Raw genomic sequence first — 15,237 nt, forward strand, 5'->3', positions numbered from 1 at the left:
GAAAGTTAATCAATCGATTCAATACAGAAATACCAGATAACGGTATTCTGAAATCATGGACTTTGTAGATTGTTCCACTAAGTATGAAATCATCTAGAGAGCAACGTAATACAATTTACTGAAACTCCTTGTTCTTATATTTCATGGAGTAAATATGCAAAAGTGTTTTTAAACCGGGTTTAATAGTCGAAATATAATTAATCGAAATAACAAAAAAACTAGGTCAACAATTAGGAACAAATATAAGTATTATCAAATTTATGCCAATCGAGGGAATGGAAATGTGGAACACTCCTTTCGCTGTAACTAAATAAAATTAATCTACATTAAAAGAAAGCAGCAAATAAAAATATAGCACAAACTTGCTAATCGAAAAACTACTTACAGGGTGGCACCGCGGAGCGCTTATTGTATTCATGTAGAATTACGTTTGACTTCATAATTCTCTTAAGGTTACTTTTAAGGAAGTAATTAGTATTAATAATATTATAGCAAGTAAGATTACCTTCAATGAATGCTAGTAGTATTCAAATTGGTATAAACTCTTGTAATTGTAAAACTATTAATTTGTTAAAATGCATGCTCAACTTGTGTCCACCAGTGTGTCTTTTGATACATACCTAATACGTTATTACAGGTTAGTTTCAAGCTAGTTATTAGCCAAATTGCAACAAAAATATTCTTATTCTAGTTCTCAGATTTAGTTTCAACCGCTAGTCACATAAGGTGCTTAGTTTCGCACCTTATGAGATATTATTATTCGATGGGGCTTTCTGCTCCGGTGCTATATTTGATCTGATTTACCTTCAGGTATTTGGTCCACTTCAAGTGGCCATCAAGTGGTCGATTTGGAACTTTCAACTTTAATAGTTTGCATATTGTATTTATTTTATGGTGTTAAATCCGAAAATGAATGCTTTTGAATTTCTGCATTGGGTTAGAGATATTTGATTAATTAAAACTATTTAATTACTGCTGTGAATTTGAGATAGTGAGAACCATAAAAATGATAAAACGCCTGTAAAATATATCGCGACCTTAAAATAACAAAAGGTAAAATAAGTATTAACTGTAAGCATATTTAACAAATGTTATGTATTGGTTGAATTTCCAATACCCAATAGGACTCAATCCAAAAGTCATTCATTTTCTGCACTAAAAAATTTAAACGAAAAACTAAGTACAAACGGTTTTTCTTTTTGAATAAAAAAAATTCGTTTTAATCGCAAAAAGGGTTCATTCGGAGCGACAGCTCGGCAAGGTTGGACTGAAAAAGGGTAAAACGCACACAAAGGGATTCAAAGACGAGACACACGGGTATTTTCCGAGGCGCCACTTTAAATTTTTAAACGGATTAGTAGGCAACTGTGCGGATGTTCCCGAATTTAATTTCCCCCAATTTTTATATTTTATTGTCCTTTTGAGAGCCATGATTAAAAATTAAGCAGATTAAGCGTTCCTTCTGAAATTTAATTGAAATATTTAAATTTCTATATTAGGTTAGCTCCGTTCATTTGGACAACGAGATTAAGTGATCAGAGAAGAACTTAACAGTCACTATACTGATACCATACCTTATACGAGTTACTTAATTTAATTCTGATGTTGCGGACAAAATTATTAGCGTAAGTTGGAAAACATTAAACTCATTCACTCAAAATGCATAAAGAAAAATTCGAATTGACTAGTAGGCATAATAATTATCTTACATGCAAATTTAAGTTATTTGTGAAAATCTCAGAATGTTTGTTACATATTTTTTTCTGATTAACACATTTTTTACACACTTTAACACAATTAAAGAAATTTTTCCCAAGTGAGCTTAAAACAAGTTGCAAACACCCCAATGCGATTAGAATGATTTGAAAGTCACTATTTTGCAGAATATGAAAAATATTGTTTCAACCTTCCTCAATATTATAATATTATTATGAAAAGCACCTAACGTATTTTTTAATTACATTTGATTAACTGGTTGTGTATAAATTCTTCCCGCTTAGGGTAATTTACAGCGAAATTTGCGCAACTCCAATATCTGATGTTTGCAAGTACAGAATTGGAGATGTGCTCATCTCAGTCACCCACAGGATCTGTTTTGAGCCTGTTCGGTCTCATTAGCTGGGTTCATCCTGAAAATGATACTTGCTTACATCAGAAAGCTTTGGAGGCTTTGATGATGTTGAAATTTTCATCGTTTTCCAACTCCAATATCAACCAATTCTAGGTTTTGGTCGGAAATGCTTTATTTAGAAATGCTCAATACTAGAAATTTGCATGTAAATTTGACTTTAGCGGACCATTTTACTACTTTGTGTGTTTTGCTTTCTTGAGAGACTTTGGAAGTTTTTGCTTCACTTGACTCCAAAGTCTCATATACTGCGCTTGTTTGTCCAAAAATCTACATTTTTCCTGATGTGTATTTAGGTTAAAGAAGAAAAATTAATTCACTCCATTTCAATTGCAGTGTTCGATTTTCTTAACGCTTTAATTCAAAGGATCTGATTGCATCGTAATTATTGTGACAATTGAGATTTCGGTTTTGAATTTTAATTGATCGAATCAGAACAAAAATAATATTAACTATTTAACATAAGAAATATAAAACACAAGTGAAATTACTTCAATTCAAGCTTGGCGTCTTTCGAACGAATGCTCGAATGAATTTCAATATTTGTGCGACTATTTGTGTAGACCTGCTGTCGCTTTTTGACAAATATATCGTTTTTCTTTAACGCCGAACACTGAAAATTTACTTTATTTTGTAAGACTGCAATCATACGAGTTAGCTTTGAAGCGATTCTCAACATTTTCTCGTGAAGAACTAATAGAGTGAAGACTAACTAAAAAAATAATATAAAAAATATCCGGATATAACTTTTTGTTAGATAAAATGATTTACCAAAAAAATTTGCACTACACCAATTTACGTATATCGTTTATCAAAAGGGCGTCTAGCAATTGCTTGGCCCAGTTTTTTGAGCCTTGATAGCACATATTCGAACACTCTGCAGATTCGTAATTTACTTGAAAAAGTTAGGTAGATTCATTGCTAAAAAATCTTGCTGTTATAATTTAATTCATAAAGAAACTTTTCAATATCCACTTATACAACAAATCATGTCTCGCCGCAGTATGAAGTTAACGCAAAAATATTTAACTCCTCACTTAACATATCTAAAACAGAGTTGTTTTTAGACCAAAACAAATTGGTTGTTTAGCCGAATAGCTAACTGAGTATTTTATAACTCCAATAACTGTTCGATTTAGTTTCAGGATAGTGACTGTCCTAAGCTAGTTAGTTACCAAAGACACGACACAAACCAATTCACGTAGGGAATCCCTATAGTTACTCTACTCGCAGTCCAATTTACTTCCTATTTAATTAAAGTAGCGTCTCGGGAGGATAGAAGGTGAAATGGGGGTAGAGAAGGGAGAAGATAGGCCAGTCAAGGGCAATTTCTCCGGGACGAATCCCAACAAGCTGAATTTTTCATGTAGGCGAAATTAAAGTGTCTGAAATAATTTGTTATTTTTTGACGGTTTCGTATATATACTACTTGAGCAGGATTTGATTTCGTGTCATCAATTTACCCCTCAAGGCTATTAAAAGAAATAGCTCGGTTGAAGCCAGCTTCGATGTGGGTGTCCAACAGCAATTACACGATAGAGGTCGTTATGTAAAGGGTGTGTATAGGATATCTATATCAGAATAAAATATTGACTCCTGTCCTTTTTTCAAAGCCAAAACTGCGTCAGTAACATTTTTTTAAACTTATGCAATATCAGTTTATGTGTTGTTGATTCTTATTCAATGATACCTAGTTTGGTTCAGTTCGTCAACGCCTATAAAGAGTACGCATATTTCGTATACATAATTTCAACTGCAAAATAAAGGGGGAAACGGAATACTGTGAAACATACGTGGAAATCTGAAGACACAAGAACGTATCTAAATAACTTTACGGCTTTAACTCTGCTTTCACATTTGAAACGTTTAAAAAAATGAAAGTATTCAATTCCTAATGTCACTTTCGGTCAACTTATTTTTTGTTTTTTGCAAATGCAAAACAAAGCAAATGCAAATAAGTTTTTTGCAAATGCAAAAAACATCAGGTTTAAAGATTAGCAAAATATTGAATTAATCTTTAAGCAAGTTATAAGCAGCATATTAGATTATTCTTTATTCTTGATGAATATGTATGTTCAGTTGTATTTTCTGGGATTTACTAGCAAACAAAAACTGTTAAACTACAAAATCCAATAAATCAACAGAGTTAGGCTCTTGTGACCATTGCTTAACTCTGGTAGTTTTTGCGACCTTTAAGCCACAGTTAAAAATAATTTCTTTCTGACATTTTGAAAACATTAGTATTTTGATTAAAATTTTACCCTATTTAAGAATCACTCTAGTGTGAGTTTTGGAACGGAAAACAATAAAAATAATAAAAAGTAAATCTACGGAAAATGTCTATAGGACAGGCATTTTAGTTGAAATTCAACAGTTAAATAATAATAAATAGTTAAATTAAATAAAAATGAAAATAAATAATTCATTGCAATTGAATAATGCACATTTCCATTATTGAAAATCAAATGGCAGTCTGGACAGAATTATTCGGAAGTTTCCAACAAATTGCAATTCTAATAAATCCTATTCAGGTCAATTATTTTAAATTATTGGACAAAATTTATGAAAAGGGACAGATTAAGATTTTATTAAACTCAGTCTACTGAGTTTTTGACTGAGACTTGAGATATTAGATTTTATAAAATATGTTTAATATTTTTCAAAATGTTATGAAAAATTCAAACAAACACCCACATTTTCGAAACAATGCCATACATTTTTTTACCAGAATGCATACAAATCCATATTTTGATAAAAAATATATCGCGTTCAAAGCTAGCTCCCCAAGCTTTCTGCTGCGTTCGTGTTTTTGCCCTAAAAAGTTAAACGTAGGCAATAGCTATAATAGGTCGCGTTTATCGACATACATAATTAATTCAGACTTGCCGGGACTCGAGTTTGTTTCATAAAAAATTACTCCTTACATGGCCTAAAAAAGAGATCTCGGCCAAGGTGGGTGCGAAGTCCGAGATATAAAACGGACAAGGTCGTTAGCGAGTTTGATTTATTCTTGAACTAACCCTTATCCTTATTTGATTACTTATTTGAAAGATACGTACTCGAACTTTTCCATTTATTTATTTTTTTTTTCGTCAAAAGCAAACTAAATCAAAATATTCAGGAATAAACTAATTATTCCATTTTTATGAGTGACAAAATATAGTTTTTTGTCTGGTTTTGGTTGATATAATGGTGACATTTTAGAACCGTATTGCTGCGGCTATTAGAAGCAACAGTTTCCAATATGTTTCGTTATTGTCTAGGGTTATCGAGCTACACATGGAACCTTTTGTAGCCTAAGCTTGGATGCTAAGCTACAAAGTTGTTTGGTGGATAATGTTAGGACGTAAACATGCCAAATTTTTTTCAGTTTCTATATACAAATACATTGTTAGCATATTTGTACCTGACGACCTTATGGAAAAAGAAAACCCTCTTTAATGGTAACAACAGCCGGTGGAGGCATGGACAGATTGACGCTCCGTTTGAAGAAAAACGTGAGCAATTCGGAGTCTCTGATTCAGACGCTTTGCTAAATTCTCTCACAAAATTTAATAAGTTCAAAGTATTTCCAAATATCGATGAAAGATATTTTGCATGGTCGTTACTGATCATAACAAAACACTAGGATAAAGACCAACACTTCAAGAAGCTATTAGAAGGCGCCTACAGGACAGTTAGACGAAAATACTTCAGCAAATTTGTTAATTTATCAGTAGTTACTTCTGATAATTAGAATCCGATCAATATTTCGAATACATATATTGGAATATCTGGGGCAAATCATGAGCAATGAAACCAAATACAAACTATTGAAATGCATCTTACAGGGTAAAGTGCAGGGCAAAAGAAGCGTTGGAAGAAGGCAAATATCCTGGCTGAAGAACTTGAGAACCTGGTTTGAAACATCCACCACGGGACTATTCAGAGCAGCAACAAATAAAATTATCATTGCTAGAATGATTTCCAACATTCACGAATAGGCTCTAGAACAAGAAGAAATATTTCGATGCTACCATCGCTAAAGAATTACAATTCGATTAACATTGTAAAATCGTAAAATACTTAATTATTTTACTTTAATTAATTATTAAATTAATTAAAACTAAAACCGGTATTTATGGACGAGCTATAAAAAGTGGTTGGAACCATGGAAGTACTGAAGCCGTAAATACTAGTTAGTAAAGTAAAGCTAATATTATTTTAAATAAAACTTTTTTAAAGTTTTTAGTTTAAATTAAATAAAACACAACAAATAGTTTCGTCATGTTTTCAAATACCTACGAACACATGAATTGATCGCACTAGGAATATTTTGTGGCACTCATACAGTCGAAATGACTTGAAATAATTGAGGTACCTCCTTTTGAAAGCTTAATTCTCGATAACCTAGGCGACTTAAGCATGTATGTATTTAGAAGTTGTTTGCTTAAAATCCACCGCAGCAATGCTTATCTTATATGTTGTCAAAATGTCACCCAGCATTCTAGATAAAGATCACAGGAAGTTTTATATTGTTATGTAAATTACGCAGGACATTTGCATGTATCTTTCAAGATTTAAGCAAATAAGAACAAGTCTTAGAATGTTCGACCGGTAGGCTGCACGACTTCCGTTCATGTATACAACTAAAATTAAATGTCTCGAGAGTTATTGCTAATTTATTTCCCAATTTCATTCTATTCCAAGTTTCAAAAGTCAAGCACTTTCGTATCCATTGTCATTGTTGAAAAATGCTTGACATTGAATATATAGTTTAAGAAATGAAAACAGCTAAATAAATTGCACCCGAGTGAATAAATCTCAGTGAGAGGTGATCAAACTGCTGGCTGGTGCCCTTCCACTTTACAGTACCATTTTTCGATTGATGTGGTGCATTTGCAATATTAGTTACACGTATTCCCATCTATTTAGTAATGAAACTAATTATACAGCAACATAATGCATATGCAACTTGTAAAATAGCTTTAACGTGCTAACAGATTGGCAGACACAAACTTAATTTTGCATGATTCAAAAGCAGTTTACTTTTATGATTAATTAATTCAATTATGTATTGAAAACTAAGTAAGGACTTGGTTGTAATATTGCAATACACCACAGTCAGATAAGATACATGTGAGATACTGTAACAGTTTCGCTATAAGCACCTATGTTAGTTTAAGTAGCAAAGTAAGATGTTAAACTTACCTTTCAGTATATTCGTCCATATGAGCGTAGGATTGAACAGAGTTTTCTTCTATTAAAAACTTTACTCTTTGGTAGAAAGAGGCGGTAACAGAAGGTGGTTGTTTCCTCAGCAAAACCTCCACTGGGTCATTGCTTGAGATACACATGATGTGATCTGAGCAGCCAGGGTGTGAACAGCATTCACTGTCTGAACAATCTACCATTCCATCTGTAGCGACAAAAATATAAAACTATTTTAGCCAGTTTACACATATTCCCAATTCGTTTAAAGCTCAAGCATTAACGGTTGAATATTTGTCTGCGAGTGTTGAGGATTAATGTTTGCACCCCTGCCAAGTAAATGTAAACAGGACGCTCAGTAATCAATAATACTTCCGTTTATAGAAAATTGCTGTGACAGAAGATAGCGGGTCTAACATTAAGAAATGGGTAGGGTTAAATGAATTTTATGTCTACGGTTTTTACGAAAATGTCCACTAATTACAATAAATTGAACAGAATATTTTCGACAACCAACCTTATTTGCTCAGAATCAAATCAAGCAAACCTGCGGAAATTAAAATACAAAGGGGAGCAAAATACTTGCTATAAAATTACCTTAAAGGGTTTTCAATTAAAACATTATCGAGTATTTTAATAATGTCTTAGAATTTCTCATATTAATTTTTGTTCTTATAATATTACCATACACTCCTGTCTTGGATATTCGATGCGAGCAATTCAAGCCAACTCCTATTTTGATACTGAAAAAGATAGTCCAAAATGATAATATAATACGTGAATCTTTGTAATATTGCCTATATGCTCTCTTGCATTAACTTTTGTATAGATTGCAGACAGAACGCAATAATTATATTGTGTAGTTTTTTTAATTACCTTACTATTGCATTAGATAATTTTTAGATTTTGGGAAAATTGCCCAAGGTTTCGTTGAACAAATCGCAAATTCCGCTTTTATGCAACAAGATTGTACTCTCACTTAAAAAATTGTTCGAACCAGTTTTTCAGGGATATTCTACGGATTTCTGGCGTAGATGCATTTGATTAAAAGTTAGCCAATGGGCTATGTACAAATAAAACTATAATGCATTCGATCATATTGAAACAAGAAATGTATATTGATCGGCGCCATATCAATGAGTAATTTTTACTTCAATCTTACTCGTTAAGTTGTAATGACGCTGGAATTTATTTACGACACAATTGTATTCTCTTACGTGAATATATGCTCGGAGAAAATAGAGCGTCCGCATGGTTGAGATCACTTTTCTATTCTCTCATCATGCACTGTGTAATGCGAAAAATTTTCATTTCGAATCAATTATATTCAAGCTACGGGACAGAACTGCACGTTTTTTACTTATACTTTAAAGATTTAGACTTTAACACCAATCATACATAAGAAACAGAGAATATCATAAATCACACATTTGTCAACATGCATTTGATAATTGCCATAAAATTCAATGGAATAATTCCACAATTTTATCAAAAAAACAATCCACAAAAAAACGTAAAATTAAAGAAAGCGCACTAATTTTACTAAATCAAAATAATTGTGTTGCTTCATGTTCATTTAATTTAAGTCATACATGGTTACCTATGCTAAAATCTGAAGTAGACCAGAGAAACATGCACCCAAATTAAATTTACACCAAAATTATTAATTAACATTACCGTTATTAATTTAAACAATGAGATTAAGTCAAAGTCACATAACTGACAATTTGCACAGACGAATTATCCGAGCGAATTTTCATATATTGTATTATCCCACTATTGTTACACAATTTATTAACATACTCTTTTTTAGGTTCATTTAAGTTCTTTTGATAACGATAGCAGAAAATAGCTATCGAAACGTCAAGGTAATTTTTCAAATTAATTTCTCTACTAATTGGAATTTTCTCTTACAGCTTGAGCCTAAGTGTGTCGCAGGATACCCTCTAGGTGATAGTTCTTGATTACGTTTTGATAAATAATTCGTTCTTATTGCGAAATAGGAGCACTATTTATCAATCTGTAATAAAAGACGTGAGGAAATTCTGTCTTTTTTAAAGACAAAAATTTTTGAGGCGAAATACCCAAAAAGAAGTTTGTAAAAAATTTGTTCAGTACTGTCACGTCGGTGCATATTTTGTTCTTATTGGAGAGAGGGTAGTCTATTTCGTTTTTAGTCTTTCCGTCCGGGCCGTTCCAGGTCTATTTACGTTGATGGGAAAAAATATGTTTTCGTTGTTGAAGTAGCTGTACAGCATCTCCCACTTCTCGTTTCTGTCACCAAGAAAATAGCGTTTTTATCAGGCTCTGTGTTCTCTGAGTAGTTCGAAATATTGATTTAATTTGTCCGGAGGGATTATGTCTGATGGATAGACCATATCAATTTTTCATATTTTCCTTAGTTTAATGATCATCTTTTGTTTAAACTTTGACGAGCGTGAAATATATTCCACCCGGTCCAAAAGCTTTGAGCTTTTAAGAAAATTAATTGCATGCTTTTATTCGACCGTGGGTATGTAGAATCAGTCAGAAATATCTATACTGTTCAGTATCCTACCGTTCACGTCGGAAAACAATCCATATAGACACACGATTGTTATACTTTATCACTACCGCCAAGAATTATCTTTGATTGTCTGTTCAATACCGAGGTGACGAAGCTCGCACACACCGAAAAGTTTTTTAATCATGAGGAAATATTAAAACTGCCGTATTTATCAAGCTACTACAAAATTCACTGTTCATCAAGCTCCTTTACAACATCCATCACATTAAGAATTTCATCAGTTCAGTCATCTGACGCCATATGTTTATTCTGCGTGGTTTATCGTCCACACCAAAATAAATGTTAGCATTGATCATTGTAGAGGAAGTAGTATCTAGTGCTACCAGTGAGAAACAACTTTTTTGCATTACTAAAGGACCGGGAATCACAGTAAAAAACAATTAATTTTATGAACTCTCCAAAAAATACCCTGTCGCTACCAGTGTAGATCAGACAAGATCCCAGTTAGGTGTTTCTTAAGGGATCGAGTTAGAAAACAATAATTTACGCACATTTGCTACGCCGACGACACATATGCAATATCGGATAATGAGGACAATCTGCGTAGGAAGTCATAGATTTAAACAGCCTTAATGACAATAAATATAATCATATTGTGACAGAAAACACAATTCTTGACAGTATTTGGAAAACACAGAAGCTGTAAATTGGTAATCTGTAATAAAAGCGGCGAGCAGGTTCGTGTTTGTCTAGCAGTTAAATTTCATAGGAACGCCAAAGACGAAATAAAACCGTAAACAACAGCAGCATGGATATTGGGATTGCTCCAAAATTTGATATGGAGGAATAAATTCTTAAGTGTTGAAAGGAAACCACGAATGTATAAATCTTGTATTTGGCGATTATCACAAACACCGTACGCCATAGAAACGAGATTTGATACTACGTCTAATAGAATTCGTTTAAGAACCACTGAAACTACGAAATTATGTTCAATTGTACGTAAGATGCTCAGAGGTCAAGTATGAGGAATTGATATCAGAACAAAATCTAGCAACGCAGATGGGCCAGGACCTGAAGAGGATCTTGAAAAAATCTACAGGATGGACAATGTTCGAGTTCTAAAAATCGCAGAGGAAGATAAACCGAATTACCACCTGCGAGACCATTTTAGTGCTAGCTTGAAAGTTGAAGATCCGCCAACTTATGCAGCTTCTGTGGACACATCGAGAAAGTCTTGAAAAAATAATGGAAAGAAGCCCAAGTCAAGTGCTAAGGCCGATATCCCTTTAAACTGGCCTTGACTTTAGGAGCAAATTTACACGTAATCCTCATATTTAAGATTATAATTGAATATATAACACTATAATTTTATATCTCATTACTAACTATAATCATAATAGTAATCTCCTATATTTTTTTACTAATGCTTAGGAAAATACATATCTATACATTACCGTGATCATTGTCCATATCGTCCTGACATTCCGCTTCTAAAGCGATGCTACAATCAAATCCAGCCCATCCATCGATACAAACACATTTGTAAAGCCCTTCCTCTAAAGTGCACTGCCCATGTCCCGAGCAGGCGTTTTCGCACCCAGCTGAAAATAAGCAAACAATATGAAATTGTGAAACAATGTCGAAATTAATTCAACGCTTTAATATCGCGCTTCATATAATCCGATCGTATTTGCAAATTAAGCGAACCGCAAGAAGTCTTACGTAATGCCGTTGCTACACCATACTTGGCCAAAAAAGATTCGCGAAGCTTTCAAACTTTCCTATTATGGAGGAATCAGAGCTCCAGTTTCATAATATCCCACACGACGTCAGAATATAAATTAGCAAAATGGAGGAAATATTTTGGAATAAAAACATCGCCTTGTAACATATGAAATAAGTTTCAAATAAGATCGTTTTATATTAGACTGGAATGTATAATTAGTAAAGCTACATCCAACCTGTATATTAGCAATAAGAAACTTTTTGGGGTCTTTATTTGCTGATTGTGTATTCATAGTTGTTTAAGTTTACTTCATGTATCATTATTAATACAGAATTAGTATTTGGCAAATATTAGTTAATTTGGAGCTCTGTTGCTGAGCTGAGCTATTCTTTATGATCATTTCTTGCCTTAAATAGCTGATGTATTTGCATTCTCGAATTTAAAGCGATGCAACATTTGGTGATGTGCTCACGCTGTTCATTTGCAATATTATCTGTTAGGTTGTATTTATGTTGACATATTCTAGATCATGATGCTACACTTAATTTAGCGCTTTTAATTAAAATTAGAAGCTACTTTACACCTCAAGTTTATTGAGTTTAGTTAGCGAAAAAACTTGTCTGAAAAAGGTACTTTTCAATAAATGGGTATCATTGATTCGTTGCCGTTGAAAAAATCTCTAAGTAATCGTTGCAAATTAATTTTAATGCCTGTCTTGCCAAGTTACTGAAAACCATTAAACCATTATTTGCAGTTTGCTGAGATAACGTTCACTGGAGTCAATGAAGTCAGTGGCGCACCACAAAACATTTCGGGGGCAGGACAGGCAGTCGTCTTACCTACCGTAGGTAAGGCTTCTGGTTGTGAACCGGGTAAACGGTCTAAATATTAGCCTACGTTAAAAATTTGAGCCAAATATCTCATAAACTGTAGGAGCTAAAGAGAAAATAACAAAACATGTATCTCGTTAACCATGAGCCTGAGAAAAAAAATGAAACCTCCACCACGTATAATAGTTAGTTATTGCTGGAGGATCAAAAAAGCAACAACTTTTGCCTTATTATCTACGATTGCAATTTGGTTAAAAAAGTTTATCATTATTTGTATGCGCACAGCTTTACCACATGAAATGCCTGCAAGAATGAAACTGTTTTGTGAACAGTACATACAGCAAAAAATGTCCATCAAAAACTCGACATTCTCTAGATTTCCTTCTTCATCAGGAGATCCTCAGATAATCCTAAATGTAACATGTCAAGAATAGCTGACTCTGATTAACTGCACTCTAATTTAAATGTATTTATAAAATTTATTCAGCAAAGGAAAGTTGCAGATATGGCAGAATTGCTTGCTACATTTGAAAAAGTAATTCTAACTAGCTGATTATTTCGTGTGGATCAATGTGTTTCGTTTCCTTGTGCATTTGAATATATCAACAATACATTGTTTCCGTAACGTTTTTCCCATGAAAAACTGTTTGTCTGATAAATTAGGAGATAATCTCGTTTACTAATGAGTTAAGGACAAACATTATGCTTTTGATTCTCAAATGTACATCAATTGAGTTACATTGCTCATTCCGCATTCAACTGGTTTAAATATAAACTTGCCTCGTTCAATTATGCTTAAATTGGCCGCCCATTATTACACTATTATAAGCCAGGTTTTTACTTTTCATTCTGCGTTCCGTCGAGTTTTCTAAAAGTTTTCTTGAATTATTTCGCCAATTAGTATTCTTATATCGTGCGAGCTATTATAAACCTTGGGGATTGAGCGTATCATAATGGGGAACTTTTAGAGCTCCGGAGTAACGTTTTTAGTAAACGTGGTGAAGCAATTTGTTAAGAAATATGATGTTTGGGTGTTAGGTCCCTCCGTGGGTATCAGAATTATGAGGAGCCAAAAATTAGAACTAATGGGCAATGCCAGCAGTAATTAAAATTTCTCGGGGAATGCTGTAGTGCTGAATTAAATGAAAACATATGTAAAAGTGTAAAAGTTATGGAGCTGAACGTCATTTGCTGTTTTCAAACAGAATTCAGGGCAAAAATAAAATGAAGCCCTCCATAAATCGAATAGGGAAAGAAACAGTTAAACCTAAATTATTTTAAAATTGGAATACATTACATTTTTGTCTATAATATAATCTTGTACAAGTGATAATCCGTAATTAAAGCCATTAGCTAAACTGCATTATTACATATAAACAACAAAACCCTTGAAATATATTTGTAGGAAGTTAAAAAAGCCAAGTTTTTGTCCTTATAACAGAGCAACAACAACAGACGCAATTGGAATAGCCTAGAAAAACGTCGGGTTGAAGTTCGCAATTGGAAGCCCCAAATTGATATTGGGCATTTTGAGTGTTAAATTCATACGGTAAACTAATACTTGGATAAAATATAAGGTTTCTCTGATATTCACTTCTTTCTGTTATCTAAACTGAATTTAAAATAAAATGTTCTCAAATTCAGTTCAATCATGCTAAACTTGTTCGATTTACACTCTGGTCAATAACGTTTTTTACACAATTGTTTACTTATTTTTAGCGTTTTATTATACCTTTTGATTTCGATACAATCAGTATTCAAATGGAGCAAGTTTTATGAATTGTTCATATCAGCTAATATCAAGTTCCAAAAATGTGTAATTTTACAATTGCAACTAATTTATAGGTTGGGATGAGGGATTTGTAATAATTAATAGTGAGTGAGTGTAATAGTGATCATAATCATTGCGTTCCATTGTAGTCACATTATGGTCATTCTGAAATGAAAAACTAGTTATTTAAGTTGTAGTGGTGCCTCTAAGTACTTGTTTTGCAGAATATTTCTCCAAGTTAAGGAATCCTTTTTCGCGGCTTCCGGTTTGAAACCGAATGGGTCAAGCATCGGTCCAATGAATTATCCTTTATAAGGTGCGCCTAATGGTAAGCAAATATTAATTCATTATTCCATTAATAAAATTAATTTTGCTCTTCATCGGGATTCTTTCCAACTGCAACATGATACTATTATATAAACAATAGATAAAGTTCATTATAATTTATCTCTCAACTACAGAGGGCTTTCAACATAGTACAAATATCTATAAAGACTTCTGGAACAAAACTACTAATGATGGAAAAGGGCCAATATTTTTCTCTTTAAAAACAATTATTCTAAATCATGTTGCATAAACATACAAGAAATCTACACACTACATTTAGGAATGTTTTCCGGGCTTTGAAGCCGTGGTCTATCGGAATTTCTTCCTGACGTTTCGTCCACATCTGCGGTGGACATTTTCAAAGGCGATGAGGCAGTGGGCGAAGTGATCTCCCGTGCTTTCCGACTAAGAATGATTCAACTGCTGGATTCCTAGTCGTATTTATGCAGCCCAGCCGTGTGCGCTCATGCGTGGGGGATGGGTGGGGGTTCCAACGCTTCGGCGCACATGCTGTTTGGCGCAAAACGCGCTTCCAATCTGGATTGAGTGCCGTAATTTCTTCTTTTCTGCTAAAATTGTTTTGGTGTTTAAATATTTCGATGGCCTCCCTGGCGAGTCTCGGGTAGTATCTTTCAAATTGGTGCAGAATGTCAACTTCGACGAAGCGTATTTGGTGGCCGTCTAGCAGTGCGTGCTCCGCTACTGCTGATTTTTCCGTTTGTCCCAATCTGCAACTTCGTTTGTGCTCCGTGATCC

At 33.5% G+C, this 15,237-nt stretch overlaps 1 protein-coding gene across 4 annotated transcripts in view; it reads right to left on the reverse strand.

The window, feature by feature from the left end:
* LOC109535451 (teneurin-a) overlaps positions 1-15,237 on the reverse strand; it is a 272,613-nt gene that overhangs the window by 60,607 nt on the left and 196,769 nt on the right. For all 4 annotated transcript variants that reach the window (XM_048661444.1, XM_048661445.1, XM_048661443.1 and 1 more), the window contains 2 exons: positions 11,282-11,428; positions 7,319-7,526 (listed from right to left, as the gene is read on the reverse strand). In XM_048661444.1, coding sequence (XP_048517401.1) covers positions 7,319-7,526; positions 11,282-11,428 — 355 coding nt within the window. The remainder of the gene's footprint in view (positions 1-7,318; positions 7,527-11,281; positions 11,429-15,237) is intronic.

Source organism: Dendroctonus ponderosae, unplaced genomic scaffold (assembly GCF_020466585.1).
Source record: "Dendroctonus ponderosae isolate FM_Combo_2020 unplaced genomic scaffold, Dpon_F_20191213v2 Dpon_F_20191213_1, whole genome shotgun sequence".
NCBI classification, from domain to species: Eukaryota; Metazoa; Arthropoda; class Insecta; order Coleoptera; family Curculionidae; genus Dendroctonus; species Dendroctonus ponderosae.